At 42.5% G+C, this 25,296-nt stretch overlaps 1 protein-coding gene across 1 annotated transcript in view; it reads right to left on the bottom strand.

The window, feature by feature from the left end:
• UNC5C (unc-5 netrin receptor C) overlaps positions 1 to 13,998 on the bottom strand; it is a 243,763-nt gene extending 229,765 nt beyond the window's left edge. The window contains exon 1 of the mRNA XM_009101296.4: positions 13,837 to 13,998. Coding sequence (XP_009099544.3) covers positions 13,837 to 13,960 — 124 coding nt within the window. The 5' untranslated portion in view covers positions 13,961 to 13,998. The remainder of the gene's footprint in view (positions 1 to 13,836) is intronic.
• Positions 13,999 to 25,296: the final 11,298 nt, after the last annotated feature.

The following is a 25,296-nucleotide window of genomic DNA, read 5'->3' on the forward strand; positions in this document are numbered from 1 at the left end:
GTGTACTCCCTCAAGGATGCAGGGAAAAAAAAAAAAAAAGAACTGCTGTGACATATCCCAATGCCATTTCCTACCTCATAGCAATTGTTAGTTGTGATTTTATTTTGGGGGGTAGGATCCTAGGCTTGAGAGGTTCATAGCCTGGAGGGAGCAGCATTCCTGAGGAGCCTGGCCATCAGTTTTGGAGACTAATGATTTTTTCAGAGAGTGCCACAGCCAAAACATTTGAAAATTTATGTCTACTTTAGCAGAGGAATCCAACTGCAGAACAAGGGTTAAATAATTCCCAAAGAGGATGTTTTTCAAATTTGTCTTTCTAAATAGTGCTCTAGTTACTTGATTTCTTATTTTATTTTAGAGGCTAAAGAAAATTTCCAAGGACACAAGAATCGCAAAATGTTGTATTTTCCGCAACTACTTTTTAAGTTCCTCTCTTGGTGCAGGGTAAAATGACTTGAGGGATAATCATAAGCCTTTTCCTGAACCTTTGAGGCACTTTTCTGAACTGGACAAACCACACACACAGTTTGAGCTCTCCAAGATGATTTAGTAGCCTCATGCAAGCCCAAATATTCTGTGGTACCCAGATAATCAGTAACATCTTCTTCCTTCTACTTAAATAGCAGTTCAAAACCTTCCCAGAAAAAAAGAGGGGGCCCAGCATATATCACAGTATCGTAGGTCCCCCAGCAGTCCACTACAAATCTGGCTCCTGGTCCTCTTTGGTTTCCCAGCCCTTTGGCCACCTGAATTAGCAGCATAACCAGCTGTCTCTCAGTCTGTGTGTTCTACACTAAGTCTTTCAGGCTTAGTGTAGAACACACAGGCATCCAGACAGATAAAAATAGTAAAACTTTGAGAAAGACAAAGAGTATTGACACTGCAATGCCTTTTCCAGTGAAAAATATTCATGGTTGTATTGAAGCAATTGTCCTGTGCCAATGTGAATGGCGTCATTTCCTTAGCTCCAGCATAATTTAATTACATAATTTTCCCAGCTCATAAATGTGTATATATTTACTTTTTTTGATAATAAAATACAATAATTATTTTTAAAAGTAACTTTCAGTCAAATTAGTGCAAGAGATTAGGAAGGAACATATGGTAAAAGTCATTTTTGACCTATGTTTTATCCTTAAAACCCAAAAGTGGATTCAGTATTAAAATCAAAGCACTCTAAGTATATTATGAAATATTTACAGCTGTTATTACTGCCTGATTTATGTGTGCCAGAGACCAGATTATTCAGGCTGGTTTCACAAGCAATATGTCAGTAAACAGGATTTTGTTTGGTAATTATATTAAACATGTCCATATAAGCTTTGAATTAATTATAAACTGTATTTTACTATACTTGATAAAAGCACTAAGCAGCAAGAACTAACGATGGCAAAAAGGTCTCCTCTCATTTTCAATAAAGCTTTCCATGTGAAAATCTGTCAACATGAAAAAGTTGCTGCTTGTAATTAAAACCAGGCTTTAGTTCAGTAATATGTTTACATGTTATGTTCCAGAAGGGGGAAAAATGCAATTGAATTACTCTCCTTAAACCCTGTGCTTCGCAAACACACAATCTGCTCTGGGCACGCTACTGATGTCAGCTCCTCCAGCAAGGAAGACACAGTCAGGCTCAGCCCCATGACACGTTGAAGAGTTTTGCTCTACTAGCACAGCGTGGTGAGAGTGCAAGGGAGCCCTTGAGATACATGCACAGGATGTTTGCAGTGAGCTGGTCTGCCCACATCAGGCATTTTAGCTGTGCTCCTGTCACTGCTCGCACAAGGTTTCGCTAATGTACAGCTATTGACACAGCAGAGGCAGAGGAGGTTACAGCAGTCCTTCACAGGATTGGGAGCCTGTCAGTGAGTGACTATTTACCCCTCTGCTCCAGCTCTCACAACTAAGCCATCCCTCCTGTCTCCACAGCAGCTTTATAGCACAAGGTCTATTTTCAATCCAGACTTCCAAGTGACTTCTCTGAATTCGACCCAGTGCCAAACCAGGTGTTAACTGTGCTTCTGTGAGTGCCAAGACCACAGTACTGGGACCTCAGCCTGCTGGTTCCTTCTGAAGATAAACATAAGTTCCTCACCTGAAACACTTCTCAATACCAAGCCCACAGGCTGTTTTTTCACCACAATTTTCAACTCTTTTTTTGATACATAGAGATGGGTGAATGCTATTTGCTGTGCCACTGGTTAACTAGAATTTCAGACCATGAGATACAAACACTATCTTGACACATTTGAAGGTTTTCACACTGCTGTAATGAGACATATTTCCTAAATAGCCAGGAAACAACCTCCTTCCATGGCAACCCAGTTCTCCACATGAGAAAGCATCTTACAGGCTTCAGTATAAACTTCTCAAACAAGGTCATATTATATTTAATGATAAAAAACCAAGCAGATAAGCAGCTCTGTGCTTATCCTGTATTACAGAAGCCTGTACACTACATTTGTTAATCTAGCTTTAATTCAGAAACCTGACACTCCCTGCTTTTCTTGTATCCATTTTTGTTTCTCATTAATGCAACCAGATGGTGACTTCAGTTTGATTACAATTCTGCCTACTTTAATGTGAACTCTTCATCTTACTACTATCAGATGACATTTGCTTTTCTTAATGTACATAGTTTTAGGAAAAGCACAGAAGTGCTATTGCTGTGTTACATGAAAAATTCCAATATACATTTAGCTGACATAGCATCAGCTGGTGTTTAAACTTGGCTTAGCTAATGGACTTTTAATGTCAGTGGGGTTGTGTGCAGTTACTGGCTATTAGCAGGAATGGGCCCTTTCTATAAAAATCCCTTTTCCTCAAGTGTGTTGTTTGAACATTCCTTCCCCTGATTTAGTGACTGTCACCAAATACAAAACAAATGCAAGGACACAGGAATCTACTGTTATCTTTAAAACCAACTTAACCTCAGCCTGGCCTCCACAAATGAAATATGTTCTGCATTGGTACCAGAAAATATGAAACTTCAAAGACAAAAGACCAAATTTTCCTTGCCTTGCTGCAGTGAGTAAATCCCAAGCAATCCAGTGAAAATAATCAGACAGAAAGTAAATTTGATCACAATACTGATATCTATTGATTTCCTTAAACAAAAAAAAGGCAGAGAAACGAAGTACTGGTAAAATAAGCTGATCAGTAAAACAAAGCAGATTAATACTCCACACAAAGTCGCTTTGCCACTTAAATTAATTTTCTTTGTAAATGTTTCTCATAAATACAAATCTAAAACTTTATTCTTGAGACCACAAAATGATAGAAAGTTTATAAAGTCCTTAAATTAGGCATTTTAAATTTTTTTTAAGATTTGGAAGGTTTTATCTAACAGCAAAATTTAATACAAGGAATAAACCTATAACTTTGGGCATCGATGGAAGAAAAAGATTGATACAGAAATATTTCAGGACAAGCAAAGGACAAAAGTCAGCAGCTGAGCAGTTTTGCCTTCTCCAGTGCTCGTGAAAGGCATATGGCACTGCTCATTCTACTGCCTGCACCAGGATAACAACTGCTTTTGTTACCAGCTACCAGGCTGCACTTCTAACCTAAAACTTCGAAGCCCATGCTTTTAGTGGCAGAGGTCTTTAGTTAAAAATGATTGCTAAGGCAGGAAATTGCCACACATTTGTGTGTAATAGATATTTATGTGGATATCTGCCCACTGTTGGTGACATTTGGCTGTCAGTGCTCTTATCTAAAATATCATAACAAAAAGCCAAGCAAAAAAAAAAAGTCTGCCTGAAAGAATCTTGCCAACTTGTTTCCAAGTGAGGCACCATGTTAATCTCTCTACAGGAAAGAGTCACATTGCTACATGGAAGGAAAATGAAAAGCCTCAAATTTATTCATATTATTTAGCTTAAAAAAAAATAAACAAAGCAAAAAAGAAACAACCTCAGGAAAAAACTTGCCACCAAGTACTATGAGATCAAGGTCTGTTCATCCTAGAGTCTCACTCTACTGTGTCAACATATTTTTAACACAGAAGCAGATCAGGTTCTGGCATGTGCTGGCTCTGAAATTAATGGAGTTACATTTGGTGGTGGTCATAACCTGGCCTTGTACCTCATAAGTCTATCCTTGGTATAAACATTAGACATTTAAAAAAAAAACTAAAACAAAAGGAAACTGATAGTGAAACTCTCAGGTCCCAGTACTGAACTTTCTGGCTACAAACTTTCTAGTTACTTCAGAAGTAAGAAATTCGGAACTTTCTATTTGCTACAGTACAGCTATTTTGCATGATGAAAAGGAAAACCTGCATTCCTATTCTTGCCAGCAGAGATCTGCTGTGTAAGAAGATTGCTGCTTTTTGTTTGAGCAAGAGACCAAAAAGTTACCCTCACCTTCAAAAATTGGTGAGGAAGCAGAAAGGAAGCCCCTCAAGCTAGGTTTGGAATGACTACATGAATAGAATTTGTAATGAGGATGATGATTTGTCGAAAAATAGTGCATTTTTTGGGCCAAAAAACCTTTGGGGAAGGAATACAAGTATTTCATGAGACAATTCAGCAAGATTTTATGTGAACAGCACTTGTAGAAGGGCAGAGTCTTCCCCATGTAATTACAGATTCCTTCCTTAACCAGACAGAGTTCTAGTTTCCACAGTGAACCCTAATTTTCAGATTAAGTGGCCAAGCTTAACAAAGGAAACTTTATTTCTTTCTAGTTGAAAGCATCAGAGAGTTTTATCCTATTAATAGAGGTTCATGCAGCAGAGATTTCTCTATAGTCTCATCTGAGTACAGACATGAAATTTCAGTCTGGACACCTCACTCTTTGCCTATATAGCCCCAGCTATTCACTATTAGCCACAGCCACTCATCTTTTGTACGTGTAGAGCTGCAGAGCAACCAAACAGACACAAAATTGTGGGAAAAGGGAAAGGTGAGAGGGATACATCTGTGCTGACTCCATGAGCAAAACTGGCAAAACTTAGTGATATATTAATGAAAGAGAAAAGTCATTCAGACTAAGGCAGTGTGCACATCTGTACTTGGAATTACTCCTGATAAGTGCCTGCACTTCAGTCAGTGTAGGTAAATCCAGTGCCCATGAGAACAGATTAAGTCTCGCTTGCTATTCTGTCCCACTTCTTACTCCTTGATTTCAGTATGGCTGAACTGCAATTAACCTCATTCAGTGAGACTGTATCATTATTATTTTCACTCACTATGTAAACTTCCCACTATAAACACATATGCTCAGAGTGGATAAGACAAGTAACGTATTTAAACAAGAGATACACCATATCATAAAAGTGCAGCAATTCATATGCCAGCCATTATTTTAGCAAATTGATGGCTGGAATATAGCTCTCCAAGAAACTCTGAATTACTAATAATCATGTGGTGATCCCTTTTCACTGTGTCATGTGAAATGCACTAAAATCAAGCTAAGAAACACCTGGGGAACAACTATCTTGAATAGCAGTTCAAACAAGTTTCCAAAACGGCTGCAATAAAGTCAACCTCTTCTGACAGATCATTCAAGGCTAACTTGCACATTTTCCTGTATCTAGCTGATGAAATTCAAGATTTCTCAAACAATTGCATCCAGGACTCAGGGGACCAAGAAAAACGCAAGCTTTCTTTTTTCTCAAAGGATACACCACTAATCCACTGAGATTAACATTTCAACCTCTCACTCAATACAAGATTAAGAAATAAAGCTACTTTGCTTCTTGAAAATAACTAAAAAGGGATTGGCAAAAGCTACCTAACAAGAAAATGCTCAGCTGTTGCCAGGCCAGTGAAATCTATCTGAGCTCCTTAGCATTATTGTTGAAAATGTTCCTGCAACAAGAGAAAAAAGATACTGATTTAATTGCCTAGGCAACCTCATAGCTTTTATAACTCATAAGGCAACGGGGTCCTCTGGAGCAGAAATCATTCATTCAGATGAATGAAGTACAGTTGAATAACACAGTCCTGAATTGCAGACTAAACCCAAACAAAACAAAACAGCCCAGGACACTGATCCTTATTCCATTTACAACAGTGCTGCAGCCATGCCCTGGATCTGCTCTTCCTCCTTCCAAATTTGAGATAACGCTGTGGATTGCATTGGGCAAAGCAAATCCTTCCAAACTGCCTGTCACCAGAAAGTCAGAATTTTCAGGAAGCATCCCTGTTCCTGGGCAACAGCATATACTTTTGCCTGTTCCTTTGTTCTGGTTCTGGCCAGCACACAGTTAATTTTTGCAGTAGCCAGGAGAGGGCATGGCTAGGACCTGGAGATTATACTGTACCAACTCACTTCATTTTCCAGGGATGAGGTGAAGGGCTCTCTTCCAAGTCTGGGTGGTGTGGCAGAGGGAGCAGTGAGGCATTGTTGTGGTCAGGGAGTTTCCATGTGAATCATTTGACTCTTTCTCCCACCTTCTGTCATCAGTATTGTTGCTGTACATTTTCTTATCTAACTGCTGTTGCCAGCAAATGGCTCTTAGCTCAACCCATGAGCTTTACATTTTGTGCCTCCAATTCACCATCCCACCTCAGGGGAGGAGAGTAGGGAGGAGGGAGAGAGTGAGGATCACATGGTTTCAAGAGAAATAGAGGATACTAAATTGAGGAGTACCATTGCTAACCCACACCATCCTTTTATAAATATTTCTAGATTACAGCAGATGAAAAGACACCATCAGTGAGACATAAGAAATTCAACCTTGAGAAGGTACCTGAGAGCCTTCTCAGTGTAGCATTCCCTCTCTAGCATCCCCTCTTTCTTCAAACAAGAAAAATGGACTGAAGCACCACAGTCTTGGCTACTCAGAAAACTTGAGCTCATATTTTGGTTTCCCTTACACATTTGCTCTGCATACTTAGGCAACTACCCCTAGACCTCTCCACCAAACAGTGATAAATAAAGTAAGCTTCCAAATCCAGCAAAACAGAGATTGAATAACTAAGGCAATGCTACAAATAAGAACTTCCAATTATGCCCAGCAACACAAGCACACAGCTTAGCTAAAGACACAACTGCAGATATTCCCCACAGAAGATATGACCAACTGAGACAAGCATGCACAGCTTTTTGGGTGCCTCCTGTCCTGCCTGTGTAGGACTCACAACAAAGGGCAGTGAGAATCTGAGGAGGTGCTGAGGCACTGAAGCATCACATGCTGACAGGGGAGGTGTCCCTGCCTTGGTGGGACTGTTGGGCTGCTGTGCAAGCTAGAGTAGCACTGATTGTATTCAGGGAGCAGCAAAGGTACTCACCTAAATTCAGCATTGCCTGACACTCCCTGATGGAAATAAGGGCATGTCTGGCACCACTGAGAATCTGGGTCTCCATCTCAATCTGCATCACAGTAAAATCAGTGTGATTTACCAAAAAAACCCCCAAAAACCCACAAAAAAACCCCACACCCAAACAAAACAGTGAGATCTAGAGAGAAGTGTAATATTTGCCTTAACCAGTCCAACCAGGACTGTAAATGAAGTCTAACAGTGAGATTTTTCACTGGGCTGGTTGAAATACATGGAAAAATGTAAATGGAAATAAAACCCATTGCCGTCAGAAGACTTCACAACTTTTTAACTTCATTTTCACTGAACACCTAACATGTTTTCAGAGAGCATAAATACAAATAGTTTGGACAGTAGGGTAAATATTCAGGGCTTTATTGACCTTTTCTCTAAAACAACTGAGTTCTTTTCTGTTTTTGATTAAGATTTCTTTCTTTTTTTCCAACCTCCCCTGAGCAAATAAGCAAAAAGGAATCTTTTTTTCTCCTTTGTTTCCCCCTAGATTTTCCATGTTGATAAAAGGGTATTTCTAAGTGAGACTGTTTTTGCATGAAGCTCTTTCTTCCCAGTCCAAACTTTTAGATAATGTGCCAGGCTATAAAGGGACTCCCCAAATCCTGGTGTTTGATGACTCAGGAGGAAATCCCATATTTCCTGCTTAACGTCCATGTGATTTGGGATGGAGTCATAAAAGCAAACAGGAAGTTGTTCTGGTGATGACTACCTAGGGAGAAAGCTATACACAAGCATCTCTGAGGTTACTGAGAGCTGGGAAAATCTCTGCCAGCTCCTGCCCACTGCTCCCACTCACTGCACCTCACTTGTGCGTGCTGTTTGTACAAGCAGAGACAGCCTCGAGGAAAACAACTGGAACACAGCTACAGTTCAGGGCTTTCCTTTAGTTCCTCCAGCTAGTGTGCACACAGTTTTATGCTACATCCTCACACCAGAAAGATAAATCTAAATACAATAACTACACTGGATCTTCAGCAAAATATTTAACCGAACCTATCATGAACCTAACAACAATACTCAATAAATCACCTTTCCACCACAGCAGTGGAATTGGGGGCTGGAGTACCTACAGATGACCCCATTAATTTAAACACAGGGGAATGAAGTATGCTCAAAATCAAGGGGAATTTTGTTGTTCCTATTTATTCTGTGTAAAGTTCTTTATAACCATTTCCTTTTTTAGCATAATTTCAAATGCTTACTTGCAAATGATGCAAATTAAGTGTTTCTTGGAATACAGCTTGCCTCCTAGAAGACTTAATAACATTTCCTTCAGATTGCCTCTCGGATAATGTTATGATGGAAAGATCCAGGGGCGCCTGCTCCTGAGACTGGACTCTACTGAGCACACACAATAAATCACTTAAAACTCCACCATTCCTTCAGTCCTTGGAAGCAGCAGGCACTGAACTGAGCCTCTGCACAACATTATCCTGACGCTGTGCTGGTGGGGGTTATGGCCAACTGGAAAACCACAGCTCGTCTCTCACTCCTTTCCTTTGATTCTCGGCTTGTACTCGAGGAGCTGTTTTGTACCTCCGAGCCGAAGGCGCAGCAGAGCCGCTAATGCAAATGACAGACGCTGTAATTACTGCTTCGCTGGCACCGCTGCCAAGATCGCTGCCTGCTAGACTTGAATACCTCCACTGGGTGGCTAACGAGATGTGCACTTCACAAACCAGCACAGACCTCTCCCCACCCTAAAGGGAGGAAAGACGATGCCATTTCTTCCTAAAGGGACATATAGACAGTTATGTGAAATGTATTGCATAGGCAAAGCATCCATGATTACACTTTAGTTTCTAAGATAGCCTCCAGTAACATGTTTTCAAAGACAAACCAACAGTCTGAGACTCACATGGAGACCAATCCTCTGGGACTAAATCACAGCAAACTGTTCACAAGTCCAAGCGATGCAAATTTACCCAGGAGCTCCCCTTTGCACCAGCAATTCAAACATATTTTTCTGATGTGCTGCAAAAGTAACTTTCTTGCCTTTTTGTAGAAAAAGTATCTAGAATCAATTCCTCAAAAGCCCAGTGACATAAAATCCAGAAAGAACCAGAAATCAAAAAATACAGCCATACAATAAAACAGGTTACTAAAACCAAGGTTGTTTTGCTGTTAGCATGACATAAATGTAGCTTGGCTTTAAGTAGAATACAGCTCTCCTCTGTATTCTACTTATGCATAATATTCTAGTCATATACTTTACAGAAATAGTCAGTTGTTCTTCTCAGCCTGGGCTTCTCTTACGTTCCATAGGAACTGATTTGCTTCGTATCCTATTCACCTGAACTGCATAGGCTGTGCCTCAAAACACCTCTCTTCCATTTGCATAAAAATCAAGATATTTACATGGAAATGTCTAATAAATATAGCCCACATTTTGTCCTTTCCTACTGCACAGACCAGCTATGGAACTGATTTGCTTGGCCTTGGCACAGAGTTGTATTCCTGTTTTCAGATGTACTGTATTTGGAAAATTAAATTAGGAAAATCTTTTTAATTTGGTTAAGGCTGTTTCCTGTTTCTGAATTTGGATGTCATACACAAAGCTAGCCCCAAAATATAGTGAATAACTGGGGTTAAGACCATTACCAAAGAAAAATAAAGTTGTGGGGTGAATGATCCATGTAAAGTGATTAAGTGCAAACATGCCCAACAACTGTGGAAATGTTTAGATGCACTCTGGCATTTTTACTGCACAGAGAAATAAATGACACTGACAGTAATTCTGAAGAGCCATTAGGAAGAGCCTGTATGTGATCTATATATTTTTTCCATGACTCTTGCAACCAGCTGCTAGAGCCTGGAGCCAGAGGAAGAAGAACTCAGATTCTGACTCCTATGTTCCCAGGGAGGAATCTCTCCTCTATGCACAGATTCATCCACTTAATTTTAATCCTGCTTAAACTCCACCTCTGTCAGCAAAGGAAACACAGTGGCTGGTTTGCTTTTAGCAGAGTACTGCACTACTAAAATGCAACTCAGAACAAGCACAGGCTACCACATCCAGCTCAAACTTGTCAGCATCATTGAAATCTACCCCAGTGCATCGCTTTAAAACAGATTAATGTTCCAAAGGGCCTTATCCATTCTCAACAAAATACTACTTGGCTCCTGCTTTATTAATATAAATATTACACCTGCATGATCAAGCACAAGAGGTCCACTGATGCATCAAGATAATTAAGTCCTTTCCCTGCCTTTTTTCAACAAGATGTGTTTAGGTATTTAATTAGGAAATGCATCCCCAAAAGGTTACTACATTCACATGTTATAGTTCACTTTTTCTGCACTAAGCATTTTCAAACTGCTGCTGTTGCTAATACAGACCATGCTGGGGCAAGACAAATATCTGCACATATGGCTCTTTTACAGTTTTCTTTTTAAATTATCACTTTGATTTAATTAGTTTGAGGGGTTAAGCATGAAAAATGCACTCTTTTATTGTAAAGGAACAAATGAAACACAACCTCATTAATACATAGTCCATTTAGCTTTTCTACCATCTTTTACACCATCGTTATTAACCCCAAAAGCTGTCTGAACCATGTTTGTCACCACAAATAGCCTGACTCTCCCTTTCATCCCAGCTACACAACAGAAAGGTGGGAGCCACAGGATGAGTGGATAACAGTTTGGGAGGCAGGAAGTGTGGGGGCTGTAGGGGAGCACAACAGCTGAAACCCAGTCTCTGCTGACTGAAGAGCCAAAGGAAAAGTTGCTCTTGTGGAGATGGCACTGAAATGCCCAGTAGGGGCACAGTTTGGGGCATTTAAGTTCTCATTCTGACGTAGCTTATCATAGAGGTATAGTAAATGCAGTGAATGCCAAGTCACAGTTGATTCTGGCTTGATAATCGCTCTGGCCTCATTCACACTGCTTTGAGAATTAAGGGCTGTCTCTACCATTGCAGCCATTTCCTGTTCTCTCCTGATAACAGCGGAAAAATACGCAGACAGCTTCAGATAAGAAGATAAGAACTACTCATAAAACAAAAAGTGTATTTAGGTCTGCTGAGAAGCTCACGGGAGGACACTGAGACGCAGTGATAATGAACGTGCCAGGGAGTGAGGGGGGTTGGTCCACCAGCCCCTCAGTTAATAAATTCATCTTCTGCAAGGCAATGGAAAAGGAAGGTATGAAAGCACAAGTCCCAGCAATGCTCATGGCTTTCTCAGCCTGCTTCAAAAGCTAAAGATAGTTGGGGAATTGAGATGAAAGATGTATGTTTTTGAAATGTATATATAGAATAGAGGGAAAACTTTGCTCGGTGCTATATGATGAGGAAACTTCCTGAAGAGGGCATAGTTAAACTGTTGATTCATTGCCTCACTGAAGCACCGTGTACACATACACACATACACAAAGATCCCCACTGCATGCACCAATCAGAAAATCCCTCGGCTCCGGGAAAAATGCCAAAACCAGGTCTGTACCCAAATTCTCTGTCTGGTCCTAGCAATAAAAATGAAAGTATAAACGTAACAAAAAAAAAAAGTCCAAGACAAAGAGCTATATTCCAACCAGATTCCCTGGATTTTTCACTCAGTTGTGGAAGTTTATCACACATTGGGGAGTGTTGCTGAAGAGCTGTCCAGCCCTCTCTGGGTAGGTGAGCACACCTGTGTTCTGTGGCATGTCCCACACTGCGTTGCCCTTTGCAGGACAGGAACAGGGTACCTGGCTCCTGTGCCCTCGTGTGTTTCTGTCACACAGCGTTGTGTCACAGAGGGTAAGTGTGGAAAGGAGAAACCATCCGGGAGTGGGAGGTATGAGCCCTGTGGCACCGAGAGGAGCGCTCTGGAACAGCCGAACACAGGGGGTCCTCTCTTCCCTGCTCAGGCCATCTGTCATGTGAAACTGCCGTGTCCTGCCAGCAGAGCCAGCAGGCTCCTTTCCACTCCAGGTCCAACTGTCTGATGGGAGCTTTCTTCTCCAACACCCTCTGACATGACATATCTCTATCGACACAGACTGATATATACCCCCTGACATGTAGGTCCACACACATATGGCAGTACTAAAACCTCTAAAGACAAAATATCAAACCTGTCTTATCTTGAACATGAAACCAACCAGTGAAAGAAGATTATATGGAAGACACAGATGAAACATGCCACAATGCATAAGGGATTTTTGTACTCTCATTCTCTGCTACCTCCTTTTTGTGGCCAGATTTTTGATCTTCCTGTGAAATAAATGAGCAAGGGAATGTGACTCTGAGAGGATGGAGTAAGTATCAGCAGGAAATGGATTAGCACTGTTACATGTACAGACATGGTGTTCAGTGCACCCAGCCCACCAGCAGCAAACCTACAGCTTTGTGCCTGGGAGAACCAACAGAAAGCCTGCCAGGGGCACGAGGAATTGGAACAACCATCACTGATCTCCTGTCAAAAAGGCCACAGAGGAGTGCACTCTGTAATGGCTGGGTGAAAGCACAGGGTCAGATGTGTGCGGTTTTCATGAATGCCTCCCCACAGACATGATATGGGGAAAATCAAGTATTCTTACACTTGCATTATGCTAGCAACTTCAAATCAAAACTCTGGTGCATGTTATTACTTCGTGGCTACATACATGTGAAAAGTAAACAAACAAAGAAGCTTCTAAAATTCCTTTTCTCTTGTTAATCATATAACTGAGATTTCCAACTGCCTTAACCAACCCGCACATCTTTGCTATGTGCAGCTATGCCCACATGCAGCAGCAAGCTCTCTTTCTCTCTCCTGTGTTCCACAAAAGCAACACATTTCCACATTAGGTCTAACTCCTGGAAAGAAAGAAGAGAACCACCGAGAAAGTTTGTCCAGCATCAGCTCGCAGGAGAAAAAGCCTCCTGCTGTGACTGTTAGCCTGGTGGGTGCCACACTGAGCAAGGGCTCTTTGTGATGCTCTCAAACACCCCTAAACACGCACTGAGAAGCAATACATTGCCACTTAAAAAGGGGAATTTGTACAAGGGCTACCGGGAAAGCAGACCGAGATGTACTCCAGAATCCCCGACACGGGAGAGGAAACAAAATCTCAAAACATAAACACAGAAAGACGGTGACTCCCTTCGGGTGTATCATGTTTTTGGCAGGAAGCGGGAGGGCGTTGGGGGGACTTGGGGGGTTCAAGACTGACCGTCTATTGCCGAGCTCCAGGGTACGGCTTTGCCGCTGCGGAGGGACACCCGCCCCGCACCTGCCTTTCCCACGCACCTTGCCAGCCCTCCGGGGCGCACCGGCGGCTCTCCCGCCCCGGAGGGCAGCCCGAACTTCCCCTCCGCTCCCCGTGCCTCATTTGAGGACGGAGTGCAGGCAAACGCCCGTCCCGGCCAGGCTGAGCACCACAGACCCGACCCGGCAGGTACGACCGGACCCTTCAGACCCCGGCAGGGGTCGTGCACGCGGGCGATCGCACTCTTTGCACACACAAACACAGTAAAAAAGATAATCACGGCATAAATTCGCATTTCCAACCCCCACACGGAGGATGCCCCAACCCCTCTCCATCCATCCATCCATCCATCCATCCATGCATCCATCCATCGCCTTACCTTGCGCCGCGGAGCCGGGGCGGCTAGCCCCCAGGACGGCCAGGGCGGGGAGCACCACCGTCTGCAGCAGGTATCCCAGTCCCAGCCCGCAGCGGGCCGCTGTCCCCTCCAGCCCTTTCCCCATGGCCGGGGCAGCGGGGCAGTGTCGCGGAGCCGCGGAGCTTTCCTGTGCCGCCTGTGCCGGCCCCGTCCCACCTCCGGGCGCGGAGCGGCGCGGAGCCCCCGCCAGGCGCTCAGGCTGCGCGGAGGGCGGCGGGGCGAGGGGCTGCGCTCGGAGCGGGCGGGCAGAGGCGCTGCATGGCCCCGCGGAGGGGCGCGGAGCCGGCGGAGCGCTGCTTTCTTCCCGCGGGCGGCTCGGCGCGGCTGCCTCCACCCCGGGGGTGGGCGGGGGCCGGGGCTGGGGCTGGGGAGAGTGGGCTGCGCCGGCCGCCTGCGATAGAATGCGAGCCGGAGCGAGGAGCAGACCCAGAGGGAAGGGGGCGGGGGAGGCTGGGAGCCACCCGCCGCAGAACCGGCCCCCTTTCGCCTCCTCCGCCCGCGCCCCCTGCGCGCAGAGCCGCGGGCACAGGCGCACACAGATGTTGGTGCGCACACGTGCGCGCCCGCACACGCAGCAGCAGCAGCAGCAGCAGCACACGCTCGCACCCCCGCCCCGGCACACCTGGGCACGGCAGCCGGCAGCAGGCGCGGGAGCCAGGGCTGCGCTGGCCCGACCCCAGGACACCCGTGGCTCTCGCATACCCAGACTGTCCCCGTGGGCCTGATACCCACGCACACACCTTCAGGACTCTGGGCGATCAGGACCATCTTTAGGGAACCATCTAATGCAGGGTCGGGGAGCCCCATGCCGGACGGGGGTTACTAGTCTGCTACCACAAGCAGCAGGGCAGGGGGAGAGATCGCATCAGGAGAGCTGTAGGACAACCCACCAGCCCTGGGGAGCATCTCCCTATCTGCCCTCCAGGGCTTCTTTCCTAAGGCTGGGGTCACTTCCTTCCAGCCCTTATCCTTCCACCCTTCTTGCACCCCCAAAAAGCTGCACCTGACCTCTGAGTTCCCCACATGCCCACCAAATCTCACTGAGAAGGATAGCAGTGCCCACACCCCAGGTTCACTGCTCAACCAGAGCTTGATCAGGTTTTACTGCTGCCTTCTATGGGTTTTTTCCTCTGGTTGGTTTGCTTTTGGTTTTGGTAGGTTTAATGTTTGGTTTTGGATTTTCTTTTCTAAGTTGTCTTCACTTTGAAGAGCCAAGGTGGGCTGTCACAAGCAGACCCAGCACCTCACACACCACGTGTGCCAATGCCAGGGGCTGTAGCCTCAGAACCCTCTGCACACCACAGTACTCCAGAGAGCATTGCTTTCCCCAGCCCAGAAGCTCCCCCAAGCCGGGAGTGTGTGAGGCAAGGAACATTGTTTTCCTGGAAGGCCTGGCTGGGATCTTCCCAGTCGTTCTGGCTTTGCCTTCCCCTCCCTGTCCCTTCCACACAGGAAAACAGTCACCAGCCTCGCTAATGCTGCAGGAGGGTTTCCCTGGGGCCACTGGAGCTGTCTGGCCCCAGGGAGGCTCTGTCCCACCTGCCCCCTGGCTTTAATGTCCTTACCAGGGAATTGCCCAGACTGTTCCCATCTCAGGATCTGGCAGGGCAGCAGTTTTTTCTCCTCGACAGCAGCTGACATAAAGCTGCAGTGTGACAGGAAGGCAAAGTCCTAATTTTTGGGGGGTTTGGTTTGTTTTTTTGTTTTGTTTTGGGTTTTTGTGGTTTGTTTGTTTGTTTATTTGTTTTTATGTTGGGTTTCGGTTTTGGGGTTTTTTGTTTGGTACAGGCCAAGAGCATAGAAAAGGGGCAATTTTTGTTCTGGGCATGCCTGGGAGGTGCCCCAAGTCGGCTGTGTTTCAAGCTCAGCAGTCTGGTTTTTACCCAATAACTCTCAGTGATTCTCTCCAACTGGAGAATTCCATCTCTCCATCTCCTCTCCGTTCTACATCTTTTAAGGGGGCGAGTCCCATCTGCTTCAAACAATACAGCACAGGCTAGGAAATATTAAGACTCCATCAAAATCTGTGATTTAAGTTTATGTGTAAGTGGTAAAAAGGAATCTCTCAACTTTTACCCACATTCAAAGGAGAATGTGAGTCCTGAGCAGGAGCTTTTTTGATGGCAGATGCTCCCCACAGCAATCCCTGACTTCATGCTCCCTAGCTCAGATAGTCAACAGAACAGGTCCCCATGTATGATATTTATTTGCCTGTTTTACCCTAACTCTGTGAATTGGGAGCATCTCTCCTTTTTTGGGTACATACTGTTTCCCCTGTTCCAGGGAAAACTTTTCAGAGGCAGGAAGAGAGACCCCTGAAGGATGTCACATGTAGAAGAGGCATTTGTTGCAGCACCAGCTGACGAGCACATCTCTTGCCACAAGGGAAAGGAGAGGGAGGGCTTGCTTTTCCATTAATCGGAGTTAATTTATTTTTGATGTTTTGGAGCCTCCCAGGAGTAATACCTATAGTTCCAGGCTTAGTTTCTAGTTAGTAGCTCAGTGACCTCATTAAATAGGTCCATCCCAATTTCAAGATGATGTCCCTGCAGCCCTGCCTGGGGATCCCTAGTGGCTGCCAACCTGTCAGCCTCTGTGCCCTGGAGTAGGTGCAAGGGGGAGCATTGCTGGTTTGCAGCTGTGACAGAAGTGATGGCACAGGGACCACGAGCCCTCAGCTTGGGAAGAAAGTAAGTCCTTTCCCAGTACCCAAGGTGTGTGGACAATGGAGGAGCAAAGGTACTGCAGCTTGAGGTGTTCAGTAACCACTTTTTTGCTGGAAGCGGATATACCTTGGCCTGGAGAAGATGGCTCAAGCAGCAGAAACCAATAACTGGACAGGGGTCTTATCTGGAGAACACGCTTTCAAATCTTTCCATGCTCCATTATGTGTAGGAAAGGGCACCTGAGGATGCTCCATGTGTCTGCATCACTGAGCTTTCTCAGAAATCCAATATACTCTGACAAACAACTCTTGTGTCTGGGCCACCCCGAATACCACCACATTGGATTTTCCCTACTAAGGAGCAAGTCTGTCCAAGGGCTCTTTATTTTTCTCCTTATGAGATAAACAGAATTATTATCTCAGCTTAATAAATTTCAGATTTGACATGGAGATAAAGGTTTGAGGTAATTCAGAGTTTTGGGATTTCAAAGTGGAAAATTGCCTGGATTTATTCCAAAAGCAGTTGTTTTGTTTACCTGATAGAGCCTGGCTGGAAAGGTATTTTCCACCTCTCTGGAAAGTTTGTGACTTAAAAGTATCTGTAATGTAAGTCTATCAGTTTGTTACCTTTAGTGTCCTTAAAATCACTCCATACCCTTCATAAAGTCATCTGAAGCAAGTATCAATCTCCAATTTTCATACTTGGACAGAAATATCAAGTGTCAAAGAGTCTGCATTGGAAAGTGGCTTTAGCAGCCTAACAGGTGTCACCTTAGTTTTTCAGTGAAGTCCAAGAAATCTCAACTCTAAATTAGATACCCTTAATAGAAGATTATAAAATCTAGGGTAACATTTAAAAAGTTTTTGTGTGACTTGTATACTGGTCAATTTGACTTTAGTGTATTTTGTTGGCCAAGCATCTGGAGTTGCACTAAAACAATCACAGAACCAATTCAGTTGTAAAAGACCTCTCGGGTCATTGAGTCTAAACCTTTACTTTCACCAACTTGTGAAATAGACCATGGCACTAAGTGCCATGTTCAGTCATTTCTTGAGCACCTTCAAGGATGATGATTCCACCATCTCCCTGGGCAGTCCATTCCAATGTTTAACAGCCCTTTCCATTAAGAAATTTTGACTAATGTTCAATCTAGTCAAAACTGGCTCCAAGTGGTATAAACCAGTTCAAACTGGATCCAGCTGGTTCAACAGGATCAAACCAGTTGCAACCACTTCAAACCAATTCTAAACAATTCAAACTGGATTAAACTGATTCCAATAATTTCAGACCTGATTCAACTGGATCAAATCAGTTCCAGCTGGTTCAAACCAGTTTCCAATGTTTCAAGGACCCAATCATCCCTGCAAAGAGTTTTAAAATTTGATTGATGACTTTGGAGAGGAGGTACTCGGGTCCCCTGTGTTATGTGTGATGTCAGCAATGCTGGTTTGAACAAGGAGAAGAGGCTCCTCTGTGCATTGATAATTACCTGTAAGAATTTGCTAACCAGTCCTCTCACTGAGCATTGTGTTCCTTGGCAAGTTCTGTCAGCGCTGGCCACCTGACCCAAGGACTCATTTTCCACACAAATGGCAGTAAGGGATGTGGATTCAGGCTACCCACCAGGTGATGACGATAGCCAAGATGCTCTCAGCTACTGCCCCATCCCTAACACAGCATGGCATGGTTGAGAGAGGGCTGTATTTTGCATGTTCCTGCACGAGCTGTTTGCAGTTCAGGGGAGCCTGTGGTGCACACACACCTGCTTTTGGCTGTGCCATTCCCCCAGGCTCTGCCATGCTGCTCTTATTTTATGACAGAGCCCAGCACAGCGCAATCCAAAAAGCAGGTGTGTGACAAACCTCTCACTTCACTGCCATGCCTGCCCCAAGCTATCAAGTACTGCAGTTTGCTCTCACAGTTTAGATAGGCAATTACCTCCTCTGTGGTTGCTGTGTGTGATACTGGGGATCAGCAAATGAACCTATTCTCCTGATATCTTACATTTCAAGAGCAACACAGCCTCATTTCCAGTAAAAACTTCTGAGTGGTTTTTTTCACGCTGAGAATGACTATTTGCAGTGGAATTGTGGTCCAAGGAAAATTTCTTTCACATCTATTGAAATTTAATAAAATAACTGTGTTTCATCTTCCAAAATCACTACTTTGTCTGCTTATTTATGGAACCAGATTTTCCCAAGTTCATTTTTACTTATGCACTATATAATAGTGTGCTAAATTTTCAGTCTTGGTATTACACTAGCAAGTCCACGGATCAGCATTTATGTTAATAGTGCACACTTAAACTGTTTAAACAGTGTTTTACCTCATAACAAACCATACTACAGAACTGTGCTGAATCACCTGGGACACCATATGATATCCTGCTCCTGATACATTTTGAGGTGCACAGCTCTCATTTGTTTAATAAACAACTTTGTTGTACCTACCATTCTTTTGAACAGCTTGGCTTTCCATAACATCTGAAGAGGACCTTCTTGAACTAATTATACCAAAGGGAGGACCAAATTCTGTCCCTATACATATGCTGGATACTGTGCATATTATCCTGTTGTCTCATACTGTGCATAACATCCTGTTGTCATATGTGCAATAGAATATTGCTGGAGCTGGGGACTTATATGCCTACGGAATAAAGGTAAAAACTTCAAAGATGTTTAAGCCTTACTTTCAGGGACATCATATTTCTGTATGGCAACGGGACTTAGGCTCCTTGACCATTTTAGAAATGTGTGTGTTTTCCAGCTACCACCAAATAATGCAGCCAAAGAACTTTTTCTTTCCTTTGAGTTGTCTGCAAACAGATCACAATTTTCTTATTTATTCGTTCTCTCTTCATATTTTTATATATTCTCTGAGCAGTTCCTGAGCTGCAGCTCATTCACGAGCATTTGAAGCTCAGTATTCAAACTATGTTCTTTATTCCAATTGCATGGTACAAAAACAAAAAAAAACAAACAAACAAAAAAAAAAAAAACAACAACAAAAAAAAAAAGAGCGAGAGAGAAAAAGCCTAATCATTTCAGTCTCTATCTGCCTGAAAAATCACAGCAATAATACCAAGGGTCAGACCTGCTGTCAATCCGTGTTTGTCCGGACCTGAAGCGAGCGCTGTCCCGGCGGTTCCTTCAGCGATTGCGGTGCCTCCCAGCAGAGGGAGATGCGAGACACCGGCTCCGGCCCCGGCTCGCAGCTCCCGCCGTCTCTGCAACAGATCGATGGCTCGTGAATGTTTTAGGAACATGTCCGAGTCCCTTGGCTTCTCATTATCTAAGCATTTTATCTGAGAACAAACCTCTTTTAGGCCTGTCTCTGATAGCGCAGCATTCTACACTAAGTTCCCTCGGTTTCCCCCTTTGGCTGAGGTGAAGGACATGAATAACTCGAAATATTTCAGTCTGTTGAACAACAGTGTTATATTCTTCTCTCCCTCTCCACTCAGTATGTATTTTTGTAGCATTGTACCTACATATCTACCTCTGAGTTGAATATAAATGTGACTGAGGGGTGTCAGTCTCTGCCCCAGATCATCTGATTCCAACTGACATGAGTTTCTCTTCTATTTACCAAGTACTAATTTCTGATTGTTCCTTTCAGGATACAATGCCTTGAAATTTCTTTACAAGCATCACAAGAACCCTCCCTCTGATGTCTCAATACCACCTCACTGCCCACCTCTGCCTTTGTGGTTTTTCCCTGCCTTAGGTACCATGAGAAAATGACATAATTGCTTTTAGGATCCTTGTTTCAAATTCTCTCTGTAGGTGTATGTTCTGGGTTGCTCTTACCATGTGTGTTATTTTATGGATTTTCTTCCCTGATGCACTTGGCAGAAAACAACATTAGAAAGAATTATAATTACAGTATTTATTAAAGCACTTATTAGGGGAGGAAACTGACAGCATGAAAAAAGAAATATTTAAGAAGAATAATAAAACACACTGGCAAAATATGTTTAGGAAGATGCAGGTTCTATGAAGAAATCCAATTTCCAAGAAAACTAGCTGTTAACATAGTATTTTGGTGTTCTACAATATTATCAATTTGCATACAGACCTGTGTAGCATTCATTTATCTTCTAGATAAAAAAAGGGCATAATTTTAATTGTTACAGATTCTCTGTATCTTTCAATATATTGGCAGTTTCATGCATGAACTGTTTTGTTAAAACTGATCACATTCAGCAAGCTGTGGGAGTTTGAATACATGGCAGCATCCCTGGCCTTCCCATTTCTGTCTACTTTGTGAGGAAAACCAGCTACAACAAAAACAAAGAGCCTCACTTCGTGTGTTTGGTTTTTTAGTTTTGTGGTTTTTGGTTTTTTTCCTTTTTCATTTTGAATCCTGACAAACTACTCTGTTGTACAGTGGGTTTGAAATGCAACTCTCTCCAGTAGCTCCCCTACTGTACCTTCCCAGAATGCATGAATGCATTTATTCCTGCCAACATGTAACCCGATAATCTTTTTTTTTTTAATCAACAGAAAGAAGCTTTCGCAGGAAAACCCTCAATTTTCTGAGCAGTGTGTGACTGTAAGAGGAAATCTGTTGCAGTTGCCTGTAATGGAAGCCCAGTTGTGTGTTTTCAGTCTTTTTTCAGCTGGCCTCTTAGTGGCAGGGCAATTAGAGCTCAAATGTACAGGGAAAACTTATCCCAGTCCAGTAATCAAAGCAAACAGTATATAGACTCTGATTGCTCCAACAAGAATGAAGTCTTTGTTAACTGAAGTAGCTTTATTGATTCAAATGAGGAGATGTATTTATTCTGTTTTGTGAAGTGCTCCAAGCTGTGTGTGCATTTAATGCTTATGAATTCAGAGATGAAGGACTGAAAAAGTTCTGTGTCAAACTGTAGAAGAGAAAGTGTTTCATTCCTAGAATATTTATTCTAATGTTCTTTTCCAAAGCCTGTTTTAATACTTGTAGTTATCATAATCATCTTATAAAAGACCCTAATGTTTCACAAATGGCATGATTTGTTTAAGTCACATAATTAACAACATTCTTGACTGTTTAGCAATAATTAGTTTGTTTTCATAGAAATACTGTTTCATCTCTCTGTACAGAGGTTGAAAAATGATGGAACAGCAAAAGTGTTCAGTCTCACAGCTGAAGATGAAAAGTTTATGAAAATAAAATCACCCACAATCACAACATGTGATCCTGTTTTAAGCATGACCTTTAGCTCCTTAAAGCACATATAATTCAATGCTAGAAAGGAACTTACATTTGCATTACTACAGTAGTTTAAATTGACAGCTTTTAGATTTCTTTGTCTGAAGACATTACTAGAAATGCAGCTGTGCATTTGCTCATGGATAACATCAAGCAAAACTTGTTTTCCATGTCTTACCAGGCTAATATGTATTTTTTGTAATGGAGTGCTAAAAATGTTTAAGTTTTGTCCCAGGTAGAAGCAGCTATTCTGGGTCTGCTCTTATTTCCAATGAAGTTCTGCAAAGATTTACAGAAACCAGCTCAGGCCCTTTGGGAATAAGTTCTCTACGTGAAGAACTTTGTGCTCTTTCACCAACAGGACTCTACTGTAAAGATAATAACAAGAGCCTTATTTTGGTCAGAGAGCATTGCAGGTTATCTGCAGCTGTCTGCTTTATTACCACTTCAATTTGAGACCTACATTTTTATTCATTGTTTCTCTTATGAGTAACATTCTGAAAAGTAATATCAAATAAATGGACCTGTGGCTGTGGCCCCACACAATGCTTTCTTTTATTAGATGTCTCAGTTGTTCTGTGTTTGAGGATGATTAAAGTGTCTTGAACAGAGTTTCATAGTTACACAGTTCATAGTTCATTTTATTCCATGTGCATTCACAAATTAGTTGATGGTAATCTATTAATAAAAACTTAATATTCTGCATTATTCTCATTATTCTCTATAGAATGTTGCAGAGTTTTCTTTTTTTTTTTTTTTAGCTGGAACTACTCACAGACTGCATTCAGAGTATGATAAGAAGATACAGATTCCAATACTGGCTTGATAATGGCCAAGACTTTTCCTTCCTCTCTGAGTAACATAAACTCTAAGACGAGAAGTGATACTTTACCTTCATAACTAACATATTAGTCATTATTTAGTCTTGAAATTACTCAAACCAGTTCTAAAATGTGGAACAAGAATTTACCACTGAAAACTAGCATATGGTAGACTCTGTTTTCTTGGTCCCAACAAATCATTACCAGCAATCATGTTATCTGCAAGATTAAGATCCCTAAAAGCTCCTCCCTCTCCAGACCACAGGAAATAAAAAAGAAAGAACAAAATTTTTATAATATTAAACCACAACAAACATGCCTGGGGACTCATTGATTTCTCTGGAGTTAAATTGTTCCAAGTAACAATACCAGCTCACTTAATGATCCCTTTGAAAAGCAACTTTTAATGATAAAGTGACCAAGATGAAAGGCACAGGCTGCAAGAGAGGAGACACAGGAGTGGGACAAGACAGCACATTACCAGACAGTCTCAACACTCACAGGGAGTGCCAGTAAGTTCATTAATGACTGGGGACCTCTGATGCTTTCTGCCAGCTCTAGGTGCTCTCAAATGTGTCCTGGAAGAGGAAGGCCTAAACTGGAGCTACAAAGGAGCAGCATTATGGAGGCTGATGGCTGATTTTTATCCTTTTAATTTTTAGCAGTTAAGGAAGATTTGGTTACTTTAGAAGAGAAATGAAGAACTAATCACAGTTTACAAGGATGAGCATGTGGGAGGACTGCAGGGGATGGAACACTGTAAAAGTAACAGGACATAATACATAAGCAACAGGATCCTATTTCTTAGAAGACTCAGATAAACAATATGATCATAACCAGGGCAAGATTCACAGTTACAAGTCAGGAAAATATTTTGTAATTCTTGTTTCTCCCCACACCTCTAGCATTTCAGAGATTGTCAAAGTCCCAAAATTCCTGCAGGAGCACAGAACAAAGCAGCTCACATATATCTAGCCATTTTCCCACCTTTTTTGTTGTTTTTGCTTTAGTTGTTTTCTTTGTTTTGTTTTGTTTGGGTTTGTTTTTTGTTTTAGGTTCATTTTTTATCTCCCCAAAAGGAATTTATTTTTTACTTAAATTTACTTTTATTGCACACATGCCTTCAATCTTTCTCTGCAAGGAAAATAATTCTCACTAGATGCCAGGACGTCACTAGTTTGCACAGCAGTACGTTCTGTAAGCTGAGCTACCTTTGAATATATGGTAGAAAGTAATTCTGTAACATTTTCTAGCTAGCCAGATCTCTATGCATGGTGGAAGTCTTAAAAAAAAATAAGGAGTTCAGAGCATGCAAAGGAGACACTGTGTAGGCTTACCCCATTCTGGCATGGATCCAGACCTTTTGTTACCCTTTTAAGGACATTCTTCTGTCCTAGGAGTGCCATGTGTCCATAATGTTTACAAGAGAATTAAGATTACCAGTGATAGTGGTCTTAGGATCAAGAGGCAAGTCTACATTCAATATCGTGTTTATAGTCCCAGCTGGTTTTCCCAGAAGAAGTACACACATCAACAATTCCATAATGTATGAGTAAGATCTGTTTATTCCTTACCACAGCTTCAGCATTAATCATTTGTTCTTCTCCAAAGCACCAGGAAAACTCTGTGCTGTGGAAAAGTACTAAACAATGTGTAGTGCCTTGGATCAGGACCAGGCTCAGACCAAGTCCAAAGTTAACAATACAGTTTTGCACATGGTCACTACACTGCATTTCAGCTCTCTGCTCCCAGATAAAGGAATTCCTTCAGTTTTCAATTCAGCTGTGCCCTGCTCTCAACCAGTAATTTTGGAGAACAAATTTCTTAAGACATCCATATAAATGTAACCAAATACAAATTTTTGAGAATAGGAGATCACTTACGTGGCACTTTTTGCCAAAATTATAGGAAAAAAGTTATAAGCCATGAAGATCTCAAACATTTTGCAGTGCTGTAGAAAGCTGCAAGGCCCAAGCTAATGGTATTTTCCTCAGTATTGGATTGGTGTCACAATTACTCTCTGCTGATGAGTGGCATATTTAAGAAACCTGTGTCAGTCTGGGGATTATGACAGAAAGAAAAAGACATTTTTAGATCACTGCGTCTAGTGGAATCATTTGGAAGCACTGATAAATAGACACAGCTGGCAGCAGAACTAGCAGCTGAGCTGTCTTTTATTTCCTGTCTCCTATGAAGTATTAATATCAGGTGAATTTATTGGTATTAAGAAAAAAACTGAAAGCAACAGGATGGGGAAATAACAAAGAATAGAGCTAATATTTGTCTAGAGTTGCCTAAATTCCACAAAAAACCATGAGTAGTCTTCTCTTAGCTTTGTCTGCTATTGCTTTCCTGACAGCTTCAGCAAATATCACTGTGTGAGCTCACTCCTTTCACAGCTACTGAAGTGCTACAGTACTTTTATAGCTACTAAAGATTGTGTGTTCATTAGCAGATTGGCTGTGCAACTACACAGCCATTGCTGCAAATCACTGTGGGTGGGTGTGTTTCTTCAAACTCAGGGCCACAATATTCAGAATGGTTTTCACCTCTCACTGTAACACTTTTCATCTGGACCACCAACTCCCTGTGGTTATCAATTCAGCTGGTCTGCAAAAAGAGATGCTCTTCTCCTCACGTACAATATTTAAGTCCTTCCGTGCTCAACCCCAACAGAATCAGTGCTAAAGGTGAACATTAAACCAGAGAATGATTCCTTTAATTACATCTGCTACTGA

Source organism: Serinus canaria, chromosome 4 (genome assembly GCF_022539315.1).
Source record: "Serinus canaria isolate serCan28SL12 chromosome 4, serCan2020, whole genome shotgun sequence".
Classification (NCBI taxonomy): Eukaryota; Metazoa; Chordata; class Aves; order Passeriformes; family Fringillidae; genus Serinus; species Serinus canaria.